Source organism: Xiphophorus maculatus, chromosome 7, assembly GCF_002775205.1.
Source record: "Xiphophorus maculatus strain JP 163 A chromosome 7, X_maculatus-5.0-male, whole genome shotgun sequence".
NCBI classification, from domain to species: Eukaryota; Metazoa; Chordata; class Actinopteri; order Cyprinodontiformes; family Poeciliidae; genus Xiphophorus; species Xiphophorus maculatus.
This window is the reverse complement of record NC_036449.1, coordinates 20,957,041-20,983,317: the sequence shown is the minus strand read 5'-3', so window position 1 is coordinate 20,983,317 and position 26,277 is coordinate 20,957,041. Positions and strand designations below refer to the sequence as shown.

Sequence of the window (26,277 nt, the reverse complement as noted above, 5' to 3'; positions counted from 1 at the left end):
CTTTGAAGGCTTCTGTTTGGAGTCATGTCGCTTTTACTGTTATGGCTTCTGGCTGCATTTCTCACTGAGTTCAAAGTGTTTTTGCTGTTTGTAAATAGTTCCCAGGATGCTTAAAAGACTACAAGCACATTTTTTAGGTAACAGTTTACATTAAACCAATGTTTTTCTGTGTGCTGTGTCTTCCTGTAGGATGCATCTCCTCCAGGTCCCTCTCCATCCTCAATGGGGATACCGCTTCCCCCCAAAGTGGCGTCTCTTACCTCTGAGCTGTTGGCCCATGCCAAGGTGCAGCTGCCACTCAACATGTGAGTACTTCAGGCTTCTTCTCACTTGCCCGTTGCATATGTGCCAGATGTACAAGCAAGATTTCACAAACTACTTCCTGACATTGTTAGAAATGTTGACTCTGTTGTGCCCAGAGCTATTGGCCATGTTTCACCACCTCTGAAACCACATTTACTCCTTCACCGGTCAAGGATAAAATCCCCCTTCAGAGAGGAAAAACACAGTTCACTAAGCAGTGTGTGGCTTGGATTTTTAACAAGCTTTACCATTTCTAAAAATTAAGACACCAAGAACTCTGACAGCGGGCTGTTCATGTTTTTTTTTTTTCTAGCATTGTTGGCAGACTTTTGTAGTAGTGTGGAGATAAGAAATGACATACTGGACAAAAGTAGGCGCATGTTAATACGATTGAAAAGTAATCTTGTTTCTGTAAATTAATTCCAGACTTATATACATTGTTGTGAAAATGTACCTGTCTATTCATAGATGTGTTTTTGTCATTCACTATTTAGATGTTTCAGATCATCAAACAAAATGTATTATCAGACAAAGAGAAGCTAAGTAAATGCCAACAGCATTTTAAGGGGAAAAAAAAGATCTAAACTAGCCTGGCTCTATTGGAAAATCTATCAGCTCACTAATGTAATTATTATAGTGCCATCCTTGTCAGACCCACCTGCTGTTAGGCATTTCCAATAACAAGCAATGAGTTTATTACTGCACTGTGAAAGAATGTTGGCCCCCTTAACTTTGCAGAATTGTGTTAATTCTGCCACAATTCGGGGTTTTCAAGCACAATGACCTAGTTAGACCATGTTAATGCATTTCAGTGAGATTTATGTCCAGACTTTGACTAGGCCACTGCCATCTGCCATATTATCTTGAGATGGCTTTCTTTTTCTGTAGAGCTATTAGTTTTACACCAGAAGTATGCTTTAGAAGTGCACAACTTTTAAAGAATACAACTTATATTTCATCAGAATTTCTTTCTTTAAATCTTGGGCTTCAGCAATAGTTTGGGGAAAAATCAGAAACAAATTTATTCTCTTGAGTTTGTTTAGATCATTGCATGATGTTTTGCGTTTCAAGATCTTTTAACCTTCTCTATTTACGGGATTTCTTCACAATTGCTGTGACTTTAAACTTGCCTATAGTCAGCTTGGGTATTTCTCTTATAAATAAAGCCATAACTTCAAACCCATTTTTTGTAATTTAATTGATTAAATTTCAAACTGATTTAACTAGGATTAAGAATCTAAAACAAAACAAAAAAAATCAGGTCATACTAATTAAATCACATTTGCTGATTAGACATTTTTACCAAGCACTTCCAAACTCTTCTCATGATCATAAACAAAGGTGTTTTTTTTAGATTTAACTTCAGCATTTGTTTCACTGAACACATAAAAGCCCAGTCTCTGAGATCTGTGAGTCTACAATATCATCACCATCGTTCGGACTGGATGTGAGTCAAATCCAGGAGCATTGTCGGCTTTAATAATATCACCTTCCCAGTAGCTTAACAGGAACACAAGCACACACACATGCACACCCCTACACACATACCAAAACAGAATGGCTTTGTCCCACTGATGAGGTCCTACGTTTTCATCTTGACCTGGCAACTATTCCTGTTGCCAAGGGGAGACGGGAGACAGTCCCCACATCTGTTGCTATGGTAACGAGGAGGTAGCACATATATGGCTTGTTTACTCTGCGATCTCATCTAGTCTGGCGCTACGGACTATAAATGTCTCCCGGAGACAGGTCCATGAGCTCATTTATATGTTTACACAGGGGGCAATTACTAACTTAGTCATATCCATCCAAGAACAAAAGTATATAAATATAAATATATATGAACTACATTTATCTTCTGAACCGGTAAACAAGCACTTATTGATCAGGGATGCATTTATAGCAAGAGTTCCCATTCAGAAAGCAAACCCATTCAGCCAGCCTCAAGTGATCACACACAGAGACATGACCTGAATGCTGGATTGGTTTGTTATTTTTAAGTGGAGACTGACAGTTTTCACTCCTCACCTAAGTTGAAGAATATGACCCTCTGCTGTTGTTCAACAGTTGTCCAAATATAGTTATTTCCTCAGCATATTTGTCAAGTATATTCATTGAGAATTGATTTTTATCTTTCTTTTCTAACTAAAAAAAAAAAGTAATTAAAAAATTTTAATAAACACACATGAACATCTGAGCAACAGACAGGAAATATTTTATCACAATGTACAATAATTGGTGGGAGGTTCAAACCAAAATGTCTTTGTAATCTGACAAAGATCCAGTTGTGGCTGAAAATGTCTTTGTGAGCATCACAAAGGCGAATTCATTCAGGAGAGACAGACAATCAGTGGAGCTCAGTTGTCTGTGAGCTTGTATTGCTTGACTTTGAGCTCTACTATGAACTATTGATAATAATGTACTTGTAAAGCTGCTAGATTTCTAAAATAATTACAGTCATGATAATTTTGCACAGTGGCACAGTTGGTAGCACTGTTGCCTTGCAGCAAGAAGATCCTGGGTTCGATTCCCGGCACAGAGTCTTTCTGCATGGAGTTTGCATGTACTCCCTGTGCATGTGTGGGTTCTCTCCGGTACTCCGGCTTCCTCCGACAAAAACATGACTGTCAGGCTAATTGGTTTCTCTAATTTGTCCCTAGGTGTGAGTGTGTGTGTGTGTGTGTGCATGATTGTTTGTCCTATTTGTCTCTGTTGCCCTGCGACAGACTGGCGACATGTCCAGTGTGTACCCCACCTCTCGCCCGAAATGTTTCTGGAGATAGGCTCCAGCACCCTTCCCGACCCCACTAGGGACAAGGGTGTACAGAAAATGGATGGATGAATAATTTTGGTCAAGATTGAAATTCTGAAAATTTATTTTAAAATTCTCCCTAAGCTTAGAAATGCATTGCATTTATTGTGCTTATAAAGGACAAATGTAAATTTTCTCCAAACTTTGCTTTTCTATTTATAATTTTCTGAATTTTGTATTTGATAATGTAGGCCTTCACCTTAAAAGTGTCTAATTATGTAATTAATGCCAAGCCCAACCAAGCCCCTAGGCCAGTGGTTCTCAAATGGGGGTACATGTACCCCTGGGGGTACGTGCAGGTACTGCAGGGGGTACGTGAAGCTTTTCAAAATATCTTTAAAAAATCAGTAGGCTCCTCATAATAAGTCTTGGGAAAAATTATTTTGTAAAAAATTCGATAAAATATAAATGTGTGTTCATGCACTGAATTTTATATTCAGTATTTAGTTTCAATATCCTTTAAAATAAAACGGTTTGACTGGTTTTATTCCTTCCTGGTGGTCACCGTCTTCTGTTTTTCTTTTTTGTTTTACCATGCAATGTTTGCAATATGGATGTATTTGTCAGGTTCACTGATATAAGTTGTTTGGCTTTAATAAATCAGACAGTGATTTTACAGCACTGTACCTCTTTTTAATTCCAAAAATGTTTTGCCCGTGTCAGGGGGTACTTGACTAAAAATATATTTTTAAGGGGGTACATCACTGAAAAAAGTTTGAGAACCACTGCCCTAGGCTACTGAAGATTTGCACTGCCGGCCCGGCCTGGTTTCACACCCAGGTTGTGTGTCTTTGTATTATCCCTCAGCTTTTTTGTGATTTTTTTTTTTTTTTTTGGGAGCCAAAAATCTGAATAAAAATTTGTTTATTTAGTTGAATTAGTTTAATTAGTTGCACAGTCCTTGCTCAGATTATTACTTACTCATTAACAAATACTTACATCTTATTTTGGATGTTGGCAAAAATAGAGATTTCTTTTTATTTTTGATATTATGTTCCCATTTTCTTTGAGCCATCCTGATGATACCACAAACTGCTTAAAAACCTTTTGAGGTCGACGCCCGCCCTGAGGCGGGCATGACGTCATGTTTCTGTGTGTGTTTTTTGCTCCAATGTGATAATAAATTTTGTCAAAATGAAACAAACACTGTAAAATCACAAAGTTTAGGATGTTCTGAAAATAATGATACCAAACAAGGTAAGGTAAATAGTTTTTATGGTGAAAATATAAGGGTAAATTCAAAATTAGACCAAAACGGCCATTTAGACCCAAGACTCCAAAGGGTTAAGCTTGCATGTGTTTTTCCTAATTCTGGCAATTAGATTTTAATCAGATCATTAGATATAGATGCATGATTTGAGATGCCCGCTAAGAGATTTGCAAACATTGATGAATCCTTCAACGTTTTTACTCAATTTTACATTAAATTTACATCCTACTGCCTTTCTTGTCCAGATATTTAGCTCTATACGCCTACAAGCCCCAGAAAGCTGACGAGCTGGAGCTAAGGAAGGGGGAGATGTACCGGGTGACAGAGAAGTGTCAGGATGGATGGTTCAAAGGCACCTCACTAAGAACTGCCGCCTCTGGAGTCTTTCCAGGAAACTACGTCACTCCCGTGTCCAGGTTAGTGGAGGTTAGACAAAACAGCAGTAATATTTTGTCTTTATGACATAAAGATAAAACAGAAATAGCTTTGATAGTTGATGCCTAACGGTCAGTATTTCTTATTATTTTGGCCGTCTTCAGTGGGAATGATTGGCTTAAAGGAATTTAAGAAAAGGACCATTATTAAAATTGATCTTGGACAAATAATTTTTCTTATTGTTTCTTTTTTTTCATATTTATTGTAATTACACTTAAAACTGAATTGTACAAATTAAAGCAGTGCAAAGATTTGGCACATAAAAGTTTAATTAAAAATAACTGAAAAAAATTGTTTTAATATGTAAAATCATTTATATGTTTGACCACATGCATGTCGTAAATGCATAATTTTTGCTACGGTACAACCACAAACTGTAATGAAATTTGCTTGATTTATACGTGATTGGCCCACACAAAGTGATAAATATTTGTAAATTAGAAAAAAAAAATTCATGGGTTTTGAATTATTCATAATTAAAATCTGAAATGTCAATTTGCATGTGATACCTGTAAATAAAATCCAGTAGAACCAGTTTTCTTCAAAATTCATCTAATTAGTTAGTAGAGTAAACTTCTGTGTGATCTAATCTTACTATAAATACACCTGTGAGCACTTTAAAGAGTATTAGCATCTGGTACAAAGCAATGTCTCCATCTTTAAACATCTCACACAGTACTGATCAGTCTATCATGCAAAAAAATGGACAGAGATGCCAAAATGAAAACCTACCAAGAAATGGTAGGTTAATCAGATCTAAACTCACAAGCAAGGTTAGGAAAGCACTAATCAAAAGACACCCTTGTGGCGCTACAAAGATCCACAGCTGAGGGAAAATCTGTTAAAAGAACAACTCTCAGTCTTGCACTATAAAAACATTCTACCTGTAATAGTGGTAAAAAAGACAGCTACTGTTGGGGAAAAGAAGGGTGACGAAGGTGTTTTGGTCAGAAAACTGCATGTCTCAGTAATGAAAAGATAGATGGAACTAAATATGGAGCAGTACTGGAAGAAAACCTGTCACAGACTACTTGACATTGGGTTGGAGGTTCACTCTCCAGAAATAAGAATGCCAAACATGCAGCCAGAGCTAACCTGGAATGTAGCTCCGGCTGTATGTTGGATCAAAGTATGTCCTTGAGTTAGAATGGCAAAATCTAAGTCCAACTTACAATCCAGTCTTTGGCAAGACTTGAATATTGCTGTTTACTGATATTATTGAACCAGTTTGATCAATTCACAAGAAATTAGAATAAAATCCATTGAAATTTTATATTGAAACCTCTCAAAATGTAAGGACTTGCCTTTTGCAAAGAATTATGACACATCCAAGCTTAAAAAACAGTTCAGGTGTTTTATTTAAAGGTGATACATTTAAAGGCGGCCGTTATAAATAGGAAAAACGCAGGGAAAAGGGATCAATGTAAAGATAGATAAAATGTGGTTGTGAAGTGTAAAATTGGAGATAGCTGAAAGAGAAAACAATACAGCTTGGAGAAGAAGAAGAGGTAAAAAACAAAACAATCATATGAAGAGAGAAAACTGCAGCCAGAACAGCAGGTTTACTTCTCAAGTGTGTATGAATGGCTGCTTCACATTCGACGCTTATGCAATCTCAGAGAGAAAGAGAGAGAGGCAAGATGAACGCATAATCAAATGAGAGGCAATTTGTTATTTTTTACGCAAGCATACTCTCTTCTCCTCCTCCCACTCCTCCTTCCTTACTACCCCCTCCTTTGTCTGCAGTGCAGCTCAGAAATTTCTCTGTATGATAATGAGAGGCTTTCAAAATTGCTCATACACAGAAAAAGATTTAAGCACAAATTTGTGTGTATGGCAGTCTGTTTTCATACAGTAAAAGGACACGTGAATGGTTTTGAACGCAGAAATATATTGTCATCTTTATGGTCACAAACTGGAGTTAAAGCATTTGTAGGGACATTTGGAAGCATTCTGTGCCAAGCATGCAGAAGAACCAGATGCATGACTATTTAATATCCATACAGAACCTGAAATCAAATAATCTGGGAATAACTCAGTTGTGTCTTTTGTTTGAAACACACACTCATGTGCTCACGCATAAAAAGCTATAACTCTGTATGTGTCTGACGGGAAGTCGATGGGAAGCCATAAGAGTGTGAATACCGCTGCGTCAATAATGTTCAGTTCACTGTTCTGCCATTCAGCACTCTGCAGACAGAAACACGAGCAGCCTGCAGCAGCATATATGATGCAGCAGGACACTACATCGTGCTGATCCACCAGTCAGACAATAATAGTGACATTACTCACTCTGACAGAGCTTACTAGTACTGTTTGCGGCATCTGGTATGCTATCATAAACTAAAACCTGCATCACTTTTAATATTTTGTGCCCAACAAGCAGGAGAGTACCTATAGCAATGCTTGCAGCAAAATGTGGTGCTTTGAGCTAAATTTTAATATCAGATGAGAATAGCTCTCTTCAGTTCTCTTTCCCTTTTTCTTTCTAATTATCATGTTTTCTTCATGCACCAGGATAATTTCTTCTTGATGTCAGTGAATGTATTTCTTTAGCACGGATTGCTGGTGCTAAAAAAGATTCTGGCCGTACCTCACAGCATCCACATTCAGCAGCAATAAAACAAAGCATGAATTAATAAGATGGCAAAAATTAGCATGGAGCTTTTCGAGGTAGGAGTCCATGGTGGTGAAACTGGCACTATGATTTTATGATGAGATATGAGACATGAGTAGAAAAAGTGCTGGTAGAATAGTAACAAAAAAGGGAAGAAAAACTCTGTTTCCACTACATGTTTTTAATGTGATTTTGTGTAACATTTGTCTTAGTTGGAGACACTTTTACTCTGAAGTGTTGTTTTTGTCCTGGTGTTGTAAGCAGACATGAAAAACTAACAGACAATGCCCATACTTCTGCAATACCTGGCCATACCTTTAGTACTGATCCCTCTAATTTCCATAAGAACTAGACTACAGCTACATAATAGTAATACAACAGAAGGTTGTATTGTTTCTGATGAATATTGGAATAAGATTGGATACCATTACATATTACACAGACGAAGGGGACATAGTGAAGTTCAGAATCTAAAACTGTTGTCACCTCTTTAGCTGTACTCTAGTGCAAATGTATGTAAAACAAAAAAAATCCCTCCCTACTTTTTTCTCCTGTTAACGCTCATTATTATTCATGAGCTGAGTAACATCCATTTGTGTAAATAAAAAGTTGAGAAACGGTGCACTAAAAAGCTTTTTAATCAAAGCCAGGAACATATGAAAACCACATTTTTTTTTATAAAAGCGTTTATTATTTTTATTGGCCTTTCGTTAGAGGTTTCACCCATATCTTTGAAATTTAAGCAATCTGTCAAATCTAAAAAACCTTTACATACAATGTATGAGAATACTATGAATATATCATTTTATTACAACCAAAAAATGGTTGTTTATTTTTAACTTTGTAAAAAGATCTGTATTGTAAAATAATGTAGCAACAATTTTCCTGTTCAAATCACCATCTCACCATTGTGGTGGTAGGTTCCTTAAATGTCACTTCAGGTGGTATAATTACCATTTCCATTTACTTGTTTTATTTTGGTGGGTACGTTTTGTATGTAGTTGAAGTTAAAAAAAAGTGTTTTGAATGTGATTTTAAAAGCATAATGAGCACAAAAATCCCCCCAAAAAACACAGACCATTTTGGCAAACTGATAAATCGGCATGTTTCTCCTGTCTCTTTTTCAAAGGGCTCCATTTGGACTTGTATCTCCTCGAGGTTCGAGTTTGTCCAGTCCAGTTGGAGGAGGGGGAAATGGGTACAGTCAAGCGGCAGGTAAAATCTCAGACCCTTCATCCCCCGGATCTCCAGGCCCCTCGTCGTCTCGTCCCGCCACTCCGCTTGTGACCTCAGCAAACTGCGTCAACAGTGTCAGCCCCGCGTCCTCGCCGCAAACTGCCGCCGCCCAGCTGAAGAACTGCCTGCGTTCCAGCCAGCATGTGGCCAATCAGGCCCGCACTTCAATGCAGCTGGGTAAGCAGAAATACGTACACAGAATGTTTATTTTTGAGTTAAAGCAACAAATTTCAGTTTGACTCTGTAAAAGCTATTTTTAGGTAGATCAAATTTACATGATTCACTTGGACACATTAAAATTATAGAAATTCAGCCTTTTTCATTTCTAAACTGAACAACAATTAACTTGTATATTTGCAGCATAATTAAATTTCCTGAAAAGATGTCAAAGAAGGGATTCTTCCCGCAGAATATTTAATTAACAAATTAATAGAAATAAAAGGGATTAATTAAAGACGTTTCTTTTTTAATGCTGTTTGCGCAGTTTCAGCTCAGGCTATTGACTCCAAGCAGCAGAGTCCTTATCATTTAGGATCCTGGAGCATTTTAGCCCCTTTTGTTCTTGATTAGAAAATAATGGAATATCGAACAGTCATTAATTCCGGTACCTACTATAGTAGGCACAGGTCCAGTTAACGTCCTCTTTGTTTAATTGTCTTTCTCTTGTACATTTGTCTTGTTCTTTTTCTTAATGTTTTTAAGAAATCATCATTTTTAGAGTCACCAGTCAAATAGAAATGAGCATCATGTAACAACAAAACAGTACACTGTACTGTATGTGCAATCCAGTGTGCAATTAAGATTAAACTTCTGCAAATGTGAAAACTGGTCAACAACACAAACTGCAGTGTGAAGTGGTGAAGCAGACACAGTGGACCCAGTTGCTGAGAGAAATGATGATGGTTTAATGGTGAAGAATGCACAAATAATCTAAAACTCCAAGCAGCACAGCTTGAGCAGAAAGGCTAAGGCTCGCCACTGGTAACAAAAACCAAGACGCGACAGGAACGAGACAGAATCGACAAGGACCCGACAAAGACACAGAAACACAGATGCCATTAAATACACAGAGGGTAATAAGGGAACGAGATACACCTGGGAACAATCAAGTTGTAGACAGGACAACACGGAGACTGAAAAGACACAGGAACTTAAAATAAGCACACGGAAATCCTCACAAAATCTTATTAATATTGCAAGAAATTAACCAGGAACGAAAAAGTACGTTATCTTTTAGTTTTAACTCCCTTTTCCATTAACTAAATGTAGATGTTTTGGAATTGTAATAGAAAATAACAATTACAGTGCCTTTCAGTATACTTGTTTATTTTTACAGCAGCTTGCTTCAAAACATGCTGTAATCTGTATAACAGACTGTGAGCATTTTGCTTCAATAAATGGATGACATTTTGTACTGACTTACAAACTTACCCAGAGTTGGGCAACAAGCCTGATTTAGGAATGCAGCGATATAAAAACTTGAGCTGATATTGATATTTGATATAAATATTGCTGTTATGGCTGATAACCAGTATTTTTTGATAACATAAATATATTTCTGCATGTTTATGTATATGTATTTATTATCCCCTACCGTTGCGACACCATGAAGAAATGACCACACCACTGACATTGCTTCAGTTAAACACCCTGCAATCCTGCACTGAATCATTATCTCTGTCACATGCCCAAACAAGTACCACATGGACAACCACTCTGCCTCCCAAAACACTCAGACAATAACAAGATAAAGACAAACAGTGATTATTGGTATTGGCCTGGTTTTGCTTTTCGAGACCGAAACCAATTTGCTAAAAATGACTAACATCAGCCATGACTAATAATGGCAATATATTGCGCATACCTAACCTATTGGTTGGGTTTAAACTCCAACCAGCACCAGGAAACCAAGCAACTTTACTGAGTTTACGAGGATTCTTGTTTGGCTTTAGGCCAGTGGTCCCCAAACTACGGCCCGCGGGCCAGATGCGGCCCGCCTCCACATTTGGTCCGGCCCCCTGAACAATACCAGAGTATTTTCATATATGTGCATTTTTATTTGATAAGTTGGACTTTTGCAATAAAATGTTCCTTAGTAATGAACTTTATTTATTATTAACTATTACTTAGTAACTATTTTATACATGCATATAATTGACCCTAACCCTTTTTTTTATGTGGAGAACCCAGTGTTATTTGGTTATTATTTATTTCATAAATAGTGTTATTTCCTGACTTTTGTCCTCTGAAGAATCCAGAAAAGGTTATTTGATTGTGCTTTCTGAAAAACAATACATTTTTATGTTTAGCACTCTTACAATCGTCACACTTTTTCTGTTACAAACTGACCCCAGCCCCCCATCAGAGAAGGGACAAGTTATGTGGCCCTCACAGGAGAAAGTTTGGGGACCCCTGCTTTAGGCAATAAATGATTTTGGTTTCCCTGAAATTACCTTCATGCTCAGTTGTAAATGCCACAAACTAAGAAAATTAAATTACTCTGACGGTTGGACAATGGAGATAGTTTAGGATTTAAGAATAAATCTAGATTGTTTACTATTCAGGTTCACAACAGCCCATTAGTGAAACTACTTTTTTTTAGATAATTTACTATTTAGATTTTGTTTATGTCTGAGGTTTTGCTCGTTTGTTGGCTTTAGGTTTAAATTAGCAATAGGAAACTAAATTATTCTAATAATTCTTTGTTAAAGTTAGGCGTAGTGTACAAAGCCTCTTGTTTAGGTGATTAAAGTAGCTGATTGTGCCAAGTTTATCATTTCAGTTGTATTTCTACAAATAAGAATGTGATCTTAAATCGCCATGACAGGAAATGAAACTACAAAGAACCTTTTAAGGAAACTAAACTTCAGTGTTAAGATTTGTCAGGAAGTGTACTTTTTTATGCTTAGGAAAAACATGGAAAAACTGTTCTTGTGGCAAAACCAAATCAATAAACCAAAGTCAGTAGTTCATTTTATTCATAGGATATTTATTCATAATTATTTAGTTATGATTAGGCGATATGATTAATCACTTCCACTGAGCCTAGCTTTGTTGTTGTGCTTAGACACCAAAAAGAGTTAGGGAAACTAAACTATACTTTGTTAATACTAGGCAGGACATTTGTTTAAGTTTTAGCACTTATTGGAGACACTGAGTTTAGGTTTTTCCCCTCGTTTATGCACCAAGAACCATTTAGAACACTAATATGACTCGGATCTGTTTAAAATATGTTTGAGAAACACGTTGCAGCACAGGATGATTTAGCAACACTCCTGTGTTACTCTATCCAAGCAAACATGCAAGCTAACCCCACATGTGGAAAAACACTGAAATACTGTGCTCTGATCTTTCAGTGTTACTATTTGTGCTACAAGCAATCACACTCACACATACACACACCCCCACGCATATACACACCTACACAGACTCACACTGTTGCACTAGTACAAGGTCTAGATCATATCAACCTTGCTTTCCACTCGGAGTCTATTCATCTCTTCAATACCCCTTTCTCTCCTTCTCTTTGTGTCGTTTTTTTCTCCCTCTGAGAAAATAATGCTGAAGGTCTCTTTGGGAAGGCAGAAGAGTACACACTCAGAGAGCACTGCCAAGATTAACACACACACACACGCAGATATGCGCACACCCACATTCATACACACACACAAGTGAACTCACAAACTGACAAGCACACAGCCGAATGACATCACTGTGCTTTTTGTTTTATGGAGGCGTAATGACAGAGCTCCTCGTTTCTCTCCCCATTTTTTTCCACTTTTTTTCCTCCCTTTTCTCTTGTTGCTTTGTGTCTGTCTCTCTCTCCCTCACACACACACACACACACACACGCCGACACGCATCTGGTCTCAATTACAAAATAAAGTATGTGCATAGTTCTGGCATTTAGTGGTTTTATCACATGACCAGCTCACCTCTCTGAAGGATGTTTTTAGTAGCCTGCTGCAGTGTAGCAGAGCAGGTGGCTAGAAAACCCAACTGTTTCACATTATATTTATATGGATTTTTATTTTTGAGTGCCTTAGCTAAGATTTTACAATTTGAGGGTTTAGATTTGTCTTTTAAATTAAAGATGTTAGTAAGAATGTCAATAAGGGAATTTGACTAGGAAACTGCCACTTTCGACCAACTTTGAAGCTGGACTAACTCAGAAGTTCGTACTATTGTTGGTCACTACAACACCTCTTACCTAAATGAACAGCAAATGTTCATAGAAGTAGTTTTAAGGTAAAGGTAATACATTCATAATTATTGTATCAGCAGATTACTAGTCAGATCATTAAAAATGATTATTTCAAACATTATTTTCCTGATTTCTGTCATCTTAGTGTAACCCTTGCATTTGTTTTTGTTTTAGTCCATAGTCCACCTGCTGGAAGTCCAGAGCGCCCCACTGTGTCCATCTCCCCGTTGCGTCCTCAGAACTCCTCTCCCTCACGCTGCGCTGGCCAGTCGGGTCGTCCCCTCTCCATGGTGTCTCCAGGACCCAGCTTAGGCCCCTCCCCGCTCTCCTCCCCAGCTTCACGGCCCATCCTCCCTCTCTCCTCCCCTCTCTCCTGTCTCACACCTCCCAACGTCTCTGCCGTGTTTCTCAACGGTGAGCCGGCCAGTCCGCTGCAGCCGCCTTCTCCTGGTCCCTCCCACGCTCTCACCCAGGGTGCCCTAGCACCCAAAGTGGAGAAGGTAGGACTTCTGCCCACTTGCAATTAAAAGACAACTTCTCAGAATTATATATTATAAGTTATTGATTTTTCTTTTTGCCAGCAGCTAAAGGAAAGATTATCAAAATCTAAAATAGTTTCTTTTTTTTAACCTACATTCATTCATTACTGGCATTAATATCCACTAATGAGGATGTAGAAGAACAGTATTTTAAAAGGCAATGCCTTGTGCAAATGTGACTTTTCTTGACTCCAGAGATTGTATTCCTGCTGTATATCTTGCCACTTGTGATTTAATTAACTTGTCAAAGTCAAATTAAATAAGGATTTCGTCAAATATCACCTTATCCTCCTTGTTTTTGTAGGTCTGTATTGTACAGGTTTTACATCTGCATGTGTGTATGCACTGCGTGTGCAGACTTGCTTAGTGTCATTTGCCCAGGGCTTTGGTACAACTGCTCAGCGACCCTTGTGCACCAGCAGTGAAGGATGCCGCCGAAAGCTTGCATTTGTCTCAGCTCCATTTGTTTCACTGTTGGCTTCACGCTCTGGGACAGCTAATCTAACTACATGGCTGCCTGACAAACAGCTCATTGACTGTGGAACAGCATGCAGAGGCTTTGTTTACATCAGAGATGGCCTGGAATCTTCTTGTAAAACCTCGACTCAGAGATTTGTCCCACATTTTGATCATATTAAAAAAATAAAATAAAATACGTTGGCAATTCTTTAATCCACCCACTTGAATCAGGAAAGGTCTGAAATTTAAGTATTTTTTTCTGTAAACATTTGGGTGAAGAAAGATTAGTGTTTCCAGACTTTACTTCTTATTCTGCTGTCAAAAAGATATATCCATCCATCCAGATTTCCCTTCACCCATCTAGCCATCATTGTTTGTTCATCTGTCCATTAATTTGTCTGTCTGTCCATCCATCTATCCATCCGAGGACCTTCTTTATCCAGTCAACAGTGCAACAACATGCACCACTGTGCAACCCTTTTTGAAGAGTCTTGAATTCAAACTTGAAATCTGAATTTTGCCTCCACCAAATCTCCCCAAGCATGCTATAATTATAAGACTAGCAGGTGTGCGAGTCAGACTCTTACAGTCCAGTTAATATTTTTGCAAGTTTGAGCAGGGGAAGACGGAGATAACCAGGTCTGAAGTCATATTTTACTCGTGAGAAAATGACAAAGCATCTATCCCGACACAGTTTAGGTTAAATCTGTGTTTGACACGCTGTCTGGAGCACAGCTGCCGCTACAGACCATGTCGGTCTGGATGCTGCACACTAGTTTCCAAAATGACTGTACTCACGGGGCAGCTGCCAAGGAAAAAAGCTGTCGAGGGTGCTCAGAGGATTTCAGGTCCTGAAAAGTGCAGGACATGCCAAGAAACATGTTGGAGATGGTTTAGATATTACTGGCCTTAGTTTCCATTTAAACAGAACTGTATTGAACATATGTTTCCCCCTTCAAGTTTTCCGTTTTGTCAAATTTAACTCGAAAATAGTTGTGAAATGCCACCATCTTGGTCTTAAGTCATGTTAAGACATGAGATTGTCATAATCCACTGAAATGGATCAGTTCTCCAGATTTTATCTCATTGTATTCCTGGATTTTACTTGGATTTTCTGTCGTTATGCAGCATCCGCTCCACTAATTGTATCAACCCTGAGCTGTTTGCTCTAGATTCCCCAACACTAAGGTGAAACTTCATGTTATTCGGTGAAAAATACAAACCATTTCCTACAGCACTGTTTTTAGCCACATGTCAAAATGCGTCCCTTGCACTATGCATGAAAGAAAACAGCACAGAAACAAACGGATGAAGCTGAATGGCATGGGATAAGTCACAGGTGAGTTAATGCTGCTCTCTGGTGGTTTATTTGGAAACCGCGCTCATGGGTCTGTGTGTGCTCTCTATAAATATATGTCCATAAACAGACATTTATAAAGAAGCGCACTGAATCACAAGAGGCAGATTAAGCCTTTAAGCCAGCAGATGAAAGAAGAGAGGGAGTGATTATTCACATTTTGTGCCATTTCAATCTACTTCCCTCCTTCTTTGTCTCTTCCCTTCTGCTCTTCTCCTTCTTTGCCCCAAAAATCCCTCTTTCATTATTAAATCCAGCTCCCATCTTACCATTTTCTCCTTTTTTAGTGTTGTTTATTTCACTGTCCTGTCCTCCATCTCTGAAATTAGCATTCAATCTGTTATTTTTGCAGGAGGATAATATGTGCTACCAAAGCTCTGAGCGTTCTTTTTGCGTGTGTGGGTGCATGTTTTACTACCTTGCCACACTCTTAACAGCTGCTCATTATTCTGACTGTGAGCTGTAAAAGATTTATGTTTGATAAAGAGACTAAAGGTAGGAAACACTAAAATGTCCATATTTGGAGAAAAGCACATATATTTGGAGGGAATGCTCTTCAAAGATAGCAGAGAAAGCTATCTTTGGAGAGCAGGGGATGCAGTTGGCTTTTGGTAGTAATCCTGCTGAGTCTAAATGTTTTCACACTCTCTCCTAGTGCTTTGTTGAGCGCTTGTTTCTGTGCCATCCCTTCTCTGTGCTAAGGCTTCACTTGAGGAATGTGGCTTGTTTGCAGTGATGCTTTTTGTTTTGGTTTTCCATCAGCCTTGCTGTGTGGGTTGTTTTAACAGGAACTTGGGGAGAATGCCAAGTCCTGACATCAGAGTAGTTGATATGGTTGTTTGTTCTGTGTCTGACAGATGAATGTATTAGCTAATTTTGCTTCAACAATTGTTACCATGACTGTGTAATGAATGTCAGTCAAAGAAATGGTCTGTAAAATGTTGCTTGGGAGATCATCAAGCTAAAATATTCTGCAAAAATTTCCCCTGGTCACGCTGGCCACCACCCAGCAACGATAAACTTATTTGTACTTGTAGACATTGTAGACACATGTTGTATTGTATAGTTTCCTGTTTTGCTGTTTTGATGAAAGAATCAATCTAGACTAGAGAGGCATTCCTTTCCATGCATTTCAAATGTTTCTGAAAAGCTTTGACATGCTGGCTCTGTTTTTATCATATTCCCATGCTTTCTTACCTTTCAGACATGGTTTTATTATTGTAACTCAAAAGACCAAATTATTTTGAGAAGTCAATGTAAACTGGAACTATTAGCAACCAGCATGACTAGCATTACTCTGTGTATTTCCTACAAAACACAGATTTTACATTTATAAAAGGAAGTCAACATTTCTAAATCCATTATCTGCCATTATGCTAATTAACAGCTCAAAACAATTAGCATCTACAGTTGAAACCAGAAGTTTGCATACATCAAATAAAAAGACAGACTTTCTTTTCTCGCTGCCTGAAATTACATCAAACAAAACTTCATTTGTTTGAGGTCAGTTAAAATTACCAAGATTATTTCTACTTACTAAATTCCACAATAATAAGAGAATCTGTCAGAAATGTATTTATTGACATCTTCAAAATCAGAAGTTTACATACATTTCCTCGGTATTTAGTGCAATTGCCTTTGAACTGTATGACTCGGGTGGAACAATTTAGGTTTCCTCCCATAAGCTTCTCACAATAGTTTGCTGGAGTTCTGTCCCATTCCTCCTGACAGAACTGGAGTAACTAAGTCTGTTGCTCGCCTCACTCACACAAACCTTTTGAGATTTGCCCACAAATTCTGTTTAGGACTGAGATCAGGTCTTTGTGACGGCCACACCAAAACTTTTACTTTGTTGTCTTAAAACTACTTTGTCTCCACTTTGGTTGTATGCTTAAGACCAATCTGCTCCCAATCCTTAACTTCCTCACTGATGTCTGTTAATGTTGCTTCAAAATGCCACTTACTGCCTTTTCCTTATGATGGCATCTTTTTTTTATGAAATCCACTTGGTCTTCCTGGGGACAAGCAGCTCCACAACATGATGCTGCCACCCCATTACTTCATAGTTGGGATGGTGTTTCAATGCATACAATTATCTCACATTTTGCTCCAACTGTAACGACGGTCGTTATGGCAAAACAGTTCCTCTTTAGTTTCACCAGACCACAGGACATGTCACCAAAAATGAAGGTCTTTGTCAATGTGTGCTTTTGCAAACTGTAATCTAGATTTTTTTTGTTTGTTTTGGCAAAATAGCTTCCTCCTCTCTGAGTGTACAGTACAAAGACAATATTGTGAACTGTCTAGTTGGAGTAGTTCAGGCTTATTCAACTCTAAAATCAGTAGTTTGTGATTTGCATTAACATTTTAAAAATAGTTTTAAATATTTATGTAATATACCTCTCATATCTCATAAATATATTATTTTTTCAGGATCTATGTGTAAAGCTTCCACTTCTTACTGTATGTTTCCCTCTCTTTGTCCTTATCTGTCCATCCTCAGAAGGAGAGAAAAGCAGCAGGTTTGCTAAAGCTTTTGTCAGGGGCTGCTGCCAAAAAGAAACCACGCTCACCCCCGTCCTCTCCACCCACACACGACCCCTCGCAGGCAGGCCAGGGGGCCGGGGCCACAGAACCAACCCACCACCCTCACCACCTTCACCATCACGGTCGCTCGGGCTCCTGTCCGATGGCGTCACAGGGCCGAGCCGGCTCGTGCCCAATCGAGAGTGATATGCCAGGGGCAATAGGGTTGGAGCCGCTACACAGGAAGTCCGGTTCCCTGGATACCAACTTCCCCATGTCACCTCCAGCAACACGTGCTGGCAGCGCTCTAATGGTCCTCCGGCCTGAGCCCAAACCTTTGTCAAGAGAGAGGTAGGTCTGGGAATACTGCACCTATATACTGTAAGTGCAGGCAAGAGCAGATACAACCAGCTTTTAAAAACTTGCTTATGAGCCCACATCTGCAAACAACAGATTTTCTGAAAAGTGTTGTGGAATTTTTGGATGAAGGATTTTGGCAGCAGGATGTAAAGTAGTCCCGAGAGAGTGAGTAATCACTAAAGAATGAGCAATGACTGAAAACAATCTGAGCCACCGAGAGGCATTTCTAGGACCAATAACTCTCTTCTGTCTAGATTAAAAAATATGACTAAGGTTTTCTGGATGGGACAGTTTTAAATTTCCTTGGAAATGCATTTCTTCTCCTTCGATTTTTCATTTTTGTCAAGTTTTAAAAGTCCTATGTATTTTATGGTATTTTTTTTGTTTTTCACGAACCCAAAACGTCCATAATTGTAAGGTGACAATTAAGTTGTGAAGTGAAAAATCACTCAATACTTTGTTCCACAACCTTTGATTGAAAGCACAGCTGCAAGTCTTTTGTTTTCACCAGTTTTGCACATCCACTGACTCACCCTGATATGAATATGCTTTGATGTAAATCATCATCATGCTTTGTCCTTGTAGAAGATGAACTTCAACATGGTGTCGTCCGATTAGCTAGTATTTAGCTTCATTCATCTCTACATCCTTCCTAACAAGCTTCACTGTTCCTGCTCAACAAAATCCTGCCTTAAACATTATCCTGTAAACAACATTTCACAATGGTTCACCATACATAGAGTGCTGTTACAGAAAGTTACATTTTGGTCTTTTAGTTGAGAAGACGATGTTTAATTTGAAGTACACTTAGTACACTTTAAATTGTGATTTAATACAATTTAAATACTACTAAAATACACTAAGCACAAAATTAGTTGTTCCAAAATGTCACATTTTAAGTTAACTAATGCTAAGTGAACCTGAAGTATACTCATGATTAGTCTGACTTAAAGTATGCTCAAGTATATTAATTTTTCTCCAGGAGTCAGCAGCTTGCTACTGTAGAAAGTTGCTGGATAGTTGCTTTTCTCAGGAGAGAATGCCCACTGCTTTATCTATTGTATGTATGTGTATAATGGAAGAAGTACAAGTGTGTACAAACATTTACCAGATTTTGGTGATCAAAGTCAAATATCAGAAAATACTTTGGTGGGAATATTTTACCAAAACTAGTTAAAAGATTCTAAATGTAGTAAAAACATGCATGCACTAATTTAGTCCTTGAAAAAGTTTTGTTTTGTCTTGGTAGGTATCGTGTGGTCGTTCCTTACCCGCCTCAGAGTGAAGCGGAGATTGAACTGCGGGAAGGGGACGTGGTGTTTGTTCATAAGAAGAGGGAAGACGGGTGGTACAAAGGCACCTTGCAGAGGACGGGACAGACCGGCTTGTTTCCCGGCAGCTTCGTCGAGAGCTTCTAAGCTCCAAGAACGGGACAAAAGAGTTTAACCCTGTCTCTGAGTCACACACACAAAAATATTTTACACAAACACAAGCAGCACCTACATGGAGGTTGGGCTGATATTGGTTTCCCAGATTCTTTTATTTCTTTACTGGATCAAAATTCATGAAATTTTATGTTTCATTTTCTAACCTGCCTTAAGAAACTAACTATTCAACAGTGGAAGGGAAAAAAATTCTACATTTAATGTTTTTACACATATTGAGCAATATACAAGTTTTAAATTAATTCATGTTTGAATTAATCTACAATTTTCTGAAATCCATATTAGTCCGACCAATTCACACACACTTCACTAAGCACAGCCCCTTACACAATTATTAGGACCCCTGGTAACATGTAGAAAGTCTTAAAATGAATCTATGTTTTTTACTGCAGAAGCATAATCTCACACTGAAAAATTTACCTGAATTAGAGCACATTTATTCAGTTTACTAACCACATCCACAGATAGTTTGTACAAAACTGTCCCCAATGTTTCTTGATGGTTGTTAGCTGGATCTTTGCTGAAAATCTTTCTGTCCCTCTATTACAAATATAACCTGGGTACCTGTTCAGAAAACTTAAAATGTCACATTTGAGCAGTTTAAAAAGATAATATACAATATATTGCTAAATCAACACAGACATAGTTAACCACTCTTTTTCTTGCTATCCCAGTCTCCAGACCAGATAGGTTTTTATTTTACTAAAAGTTGTCCTTTTCAGGAAATTTTATTGTGAGATGATCCTACTGCAACAATAGATACATTTATTTAAAGGCTTAATACACTTATTTACGAGGGATGCCAATAATTGTGGAGGTCACCGTAGGACATGGCTTTAAACCAGCTCAGCCTCCTGGATGGAGTTTACCTACAACTCGTGCTCTGAAGCTACTGAAGGCACAGACTCTTAAGAGCACAGAACGATGAGCCATGCCTCCCAGATCTCCTGTTTGGCATTGTCCACCAGCAAACATTAGCACAAAAATTATTAGCTCTGTTTTTCCACTGAGACCTCAGAACTTGAATCCGGGTGCTTTCTTCGTTTGAGGAGTAAACATTTGCAGCCAGGCGATGAGGGAAATACTCAAGCCTGCACTCCAGGATCTTCTTGTCTACTCTGTGACAGCGAGCACACGTTTGGTTTCAGCCCAGTATATGTTGACAATGCATGTAGCATTATTATGTTTCTTTTTATATGTTGTAATAGGTGTTTGTGTTGTCCTGCTGTGATGATCTGTCACATTTTATTTAAAGAAAAAAAAGGCAGAATTAGGACATCCATTTTTCTATTTATATGTCTTACATGACTGAGAAAATATTTAACTTTTATTACTTTTTGGCTCTCAAACTTCAATTTAATTTGAACTAACTGGCTTGTTGAATGTAAAATGAAACGGGAAGTTACAAAGAAATAGGAAGTCACAATGAAATCCTTCTACAGACTGTTTTTCTAAAGTTGTTTTTGAACTTTGGTATGAGAATAGACACAGAAGAAATGCACATGGTAATATTTGTCACAACTTGCCTCCATACTTACATATACAGAGTATTTGAACACGTCAAGGGATTTTTTTTTTTTTTACTTCTGCTTGTCTTTTTAAACAAAATTTTTCTACAAGAAGGCACAAAGTAGTTGGGAACAACAACAAAGGCTTAAATGCTCTAAGTACAACTTTCAACATACTTGGAAACTCACCCTTAGAATCGATAATTGAAAAGTTAATTTGTTTAGTGATTATTTTCAAAAAGGGAAAAAAATTATGCTTCTGCTAAATTGTTATAGAAGCTCTCACCAACAGCACAAACATTATTTATGAAGCTTAGGTCAGCTCCTTCCGCTCAACTTTCTATTTAAATGTTTGGATGCAGCATTCGGTGAACACTCATTTTCTTTAGGATGGAGCTTTTGTGACTTTAACTCCCTGTGGAGAGTATCACTGAATATCTGTTAGCATTGGTCTTGTGTAATATTCAATCTTCTAATAAACCTAATTTGGCTTTCTATTATTTTTAAGCCATAATAATGAAAAGTAAAGTGAAACAAAACAATTAAAATAATTTAAACATCAGTTTATATGACATGAGTCCATATAATATGAATTTTACCTCAACAATATTAATGATTCTCTAATTTATTGAAATTCATCCATAGAACAGACCTTTTCTTGAAAATGTGGTAGCATTTGTAATCTCACTACAGCAACATTGTGAGAGAAATGTTGAGACTGAAACATAATGAGAGAAGAACCTGGATCTTATCTAATTCCATTTTATTCATATTAATCTTTTTCTTCCTGTTTGTGAAAGCACAGCAAACTGACCTTGAACAACAGACTGAGAGGTCAGCAGCCAAATTGCTGGATTTTTTATTTTTATTTCAGCCGAAGCACAAATAGCTATCAGACAAGTGCACAAGTAGAAAGCTATTTCTTTGACAAGATAAGCACACGAGGGTCTAACTGACACTATCCAGATCAACAGATTGGTTTATATCGCATAGAAAAGTTGAAAAAAAGTGACCTTTGGCTGTTGTTATTTTTTTATATACATTTTCCTGCATTTTTAGGATATTTTAAGTGTTTTGTGTGTTAATTGTGAAATGTTGTAGAACTGACCAAACTTTAAAGACTTTTTTGTTGTATTTTTCTTTATAATTTTGTTCAAAGCACATATTTCAACTTGAGTCCTCCGTTTAAGCTGTTGCTTCCTCTCGCTTTATCTATAGATAATTTCTAGTAAGTTAACTTTAAGCCTCATGTATGTGACTTTTAGTCACTTCATTTATCTGTTTCACTTGTAAACAGGTTTAACAAATGTATTAGATCAGTTAAATTATTGTCAGGTCTGCTTACAGTCTTCATCACATCCAAAATTTAAATTTAAATTTTTTGTCCCAAACTTTCCAAGGAATATTTGTATTTTTTCCAGAAGCACTAAAGAGCAGGTGAACTAAAACACAGCGTCTTTCAAATCTTCACAATAAGAGCCTTAAACCTGCATTCTTATCTTGTCGCATAAAGTTAATGAAAATACCCTGCAGTCCGTGTGCTAAAATCTACACATTATAATCACGGTAAAGTTTTTTGCAATATAAAGTTCTTGTTTACATTACTGTTACCTTGCATGAGACATGACAATGTGACTTTTAATGTGTTTGCGAAGGATTTGTAAAACATTTAGTGCTCCTGAATGTTGCCGATGGTGATGCATGTGGCTAATTGTTAGGTGCTGTAAGCAGTTTAGGAGGTTAGACTTTGGCTCTGACTTTGTATCGAACAAATTCATAAATGCTGAAACCAACCAACAGGACATGGACAAGACTTACAAAAGCAAGCACAAAGCAAAAACAGCACAGATAAAGAAAAATCCTAAGCTAAAGGAACATTTTTAAAAATAAAAGCTAATTGACTGAAATCCACAAGAAAATGATTCATCTAGATATTCCCATGCAGGGAATCCTCAGAGGAAAACAGAATTATTCTTAAGATTAAATTATTTTCCTGCAACTAGGTGTGGGCTGTTTATGGTCAAGGTATGCCAATGTTTTCAAAAAGGATAAAAATGTTCATAAAATTTTATCCACACATCTATCCATTATATTCCGCTTAGCAAAGATCAGGTTGCACAGATAACAGGCCCACAAGGGAAACCCAGACATCTCTTGACCTACAGACACTCTCCAGGCCCTTCCTGGGACCCAAAGCATTTCCAGCCCAGGGGATATGTAGGGTATGTAGTCTATCCAGCAAGTTTGGGTTATGCTCTGGGGACCCATTACATATCGCAGTGGTTTGTCCTTAAAAACCTCCAAACAGAGACACCTAGGAGACATCATGGTACGATAATCAAGCCACCTGAGCTGACTCCTTTCAATGCAGAGGACCAGCGTCTGTCCCAGTAGCACTTTCCCACCCTATGTCTAAGCTTGAGTTTAGTCACTTAGTCACAGGAAGATCATTTCAGCTGCTTCTGTGTAGAATCTCTTTCTGTCGGTCATGATCCACCTCTCATGACAATGGGAAGCATAAATAGTCTGAGCGCTTCTCTTTTTGACTCAGCGATTTCTCCAACCCAACAGACCACAGCATTACCTGCATTACTGCACACGAGGTCAAAATCTGTCTATCCCACTTACAATCCATCCTGCCATAATTTATGAACAAGAAATCTTTTTTTAAGCATATTAAATGTTCATTTGGTGCAAAGCTATGTTAATAAGTTGCCAGAAAATGCTTTGAAGGGAACAAAGTTTTCTCTGGCTGTATGGAGCACAGAGGAATTCAGACTCCTACAGTTTTCCATTGCTTACAAGAAATGCAAATTCTTCATTTATTGAAATGTTTCTTGTCCTAGAATCATGAACAGTCATGGTATGGAAACTAAAAGAGCTGCACCCTGTTTTACTGTTAGTAAGTCAGGAGTGGCTTACTCGCAGTCCATAAGCCCTGATTCGATAGCCTGAATAATTTACCATCATATTTAAATGAAGTGCACAATTTCAAAAAGACATATTCTGTCCAATTGATATTCTCAATAAATAAACAGTATTATATGTTTAATGTTACTTTAATAATACTACAATAGCAGCAGTAAGAACATTTGTTTTCTAGGTTTCAAAGAAAAGCCATTTGACCATGTTGAGACATTCTTGTTTGTTGTGTGTTAATATTGCAGTATTGTTACTGAAGGTTTCCTACTTCAGTATGAACCTGGTACCGGCTCATCCCTATGTGCAACAGGTCCCAGCTCGCAGGTATCTGGATTGCATTCAACTTTTCGATTTGGCATTGAATTTATCCACAGTTAAATTAAGTTTAATATGTTTTTATTGCGCAAGCTCAAATTTGTTCTCTGTATGAGTGTCAGTAGGGCTTTTTTTGTTCAGTGAGTAAAAAGGTGCATATTTATCTCCATGAAATGAGCAAAGAGGGAGTCACTATGAAACTTTTGAGTATCAGTTCTTGGAAAAGTTGGACTTAACATATCCCCATTGGCCTTTGAAACCTGTCAGTCAAACCTTAGTGCCTACAAATGTCACACAAATAAATGGTGTTTATTCTAGGCAGACCAGTGCCCTCTTTCCATGCTTCTTTGTATATAAGTGTCAGTAAGGCGAGCCTGCGGGTTAATTTGTAGTCCTCTCTGTTTTGTTGGGGCCCGATGACAGCAACCAGCAGATCCCAAAACAGCTCTGCACTGGTCTCACGTGAGCTTTTCTTTGTCTGTTTGTGGGCTTGTTGACTCAAGAACTCAGATATATATTATTTCCAATTAAAAAAAAAAAAAAACAGCCTCTTATTTGTGTTTGAGATCATTGAATCTCAGAAGTGTGTGTTTTATTTTTATTTCCGTTGGGGTCGATTTTCTTTGGGGGGGGGAAAAAAACAAAAAACGTTTACATCTGTCAAAATGTCAGGAATAAAACCACTGCACAGTGGTCACTTTAGATATAATAACTTGAAGCGCCAGTTTTTCAAAAGTTTTGGTGTGTGTGTGCGTGTGTATGTTTGTATTTTAATTATGTGATCTAAGATTGTCATTCGCCTCAGCTTCCTGGTCGTATAAATGAACTAGCTGAAAAATTGTAGCGAGGGCTTCAGAAATGAAATTAAACAGTGAAGAGTTATGGTCATTCTTTTGAGGTGTAAGCATTATTTGGCTTGACTGAGGCACAATACTAGCACTCATTGTCTTGGAGCACTATTCACACCCCTGAATACTCAAACAAACAATGTATTTTATTGAGATTTGATGTGATGGATCAAGATAAAGTAATACAAATACATTCTGCCGATTTGTATTTGCCAACAGCCTACGAATCCTTACTTCTGTAGAACCACCGTTGGCTATAATTACAGCTGCAACATCTTTCTGATTTATATTTGTAAAAAATATTTATCATTAGCTTTCAACTTCATAATTATGTACAATTTTGTCTGGGTGTATCACAAAAAAATCCCAATAAGAAACGGAAATGTTTGTGGTTGTGGGAACCTGAATACGTTTTCTGATAACCATTTTTGAGCCCAAACGCTTTTTGTGATGCTGTCAAGTTATCTGCCAGGAAGCTTGAGTTCCCGATCTGCCATTTTGTATTAAATGCCATATTTGTTCTTACAGATACTTGAGAGAACCTGTGCGTGTGTGTGAATGCAAAGCGGGAGGACGGAGGCTTCTGTATGTAGCTCTTTACACTAAAAAGAAACTCTATGACAAAGCGTGGTGCAACATGGACGCTCATGCCTCTTCAGGACTGACTCGTGGTGAAAACTGTTGGTACTGTGGGTGAAACAGAGAACAAAAAACAAAAAAAGATTATATATAGATATATGATTCTATATTGTCCAGAATATTTATAGGCCTTTTGTGCCATTGCAGTCATGCTCTGGACTGGTACCGTCCAGCGCTTTCTACCATGTGATCATTATACATTGTCTTGTACTGATGACCCGTGGTTGATATGATTGTTTTTTCATGTCAAGTGCATTTTTCGCAATAAATGCCTTTGTTTTCAAATTTATTTCCCTTGTGTTTGTGTTTTTTGTTGCTATTTTAACCGCCTGCAGCTATTTAAAATGCAGTATGATTTGAAGCAAACCTCATTTGTGTGCTCTGATATAAAACAAACACATTACCTGTGTTGCACCGTTTGAGTTTGCCCCTCAGAGGATTCATCCTGAGAATCATATCCTGCTCTAATTAGAATCAGCTCCACTCAGAATAGCTCGTTATGAGCAACGCTGCAGGTATAGTTGTTTCACAGAGTGTTATTG

At 37.8% G+C, this 26,277-nt stretch overlaps 1 protein-coding gene across 1 annotated transcript in view; it reads left to right on the top strand.

Moving 5' to 3' along the window:
• The window catches only part of LOC102234612 (SH3 domain-containing RING finger protein 3-like), a 115,659-nt gene extending 89,647 nt beyond the window's left edge, over positions 1-26,012 (top strand). Inside the window, 6 exon segments of the mRNA XM_023336898.1 lie at positions 190-305; positions 4,571-4,741; positions 8,507-8,790; positions 12,992-13,317; positions 17,676-18,049; positions 19,308-26,012. Coding sequence (XP_023192666.1) covers positions 190-305; positions 4,571-4,741; positions 8,507-8,790; positions 12,992-13,317; positions 17,676-18,049; positions 19,308-19,476 — 1,440 coding nt within the window. The 3' untranslated portion in view covers positions 19,477-26,012.
• Positions 26,013-26,277: the final 265 nt, after the last annotated feature.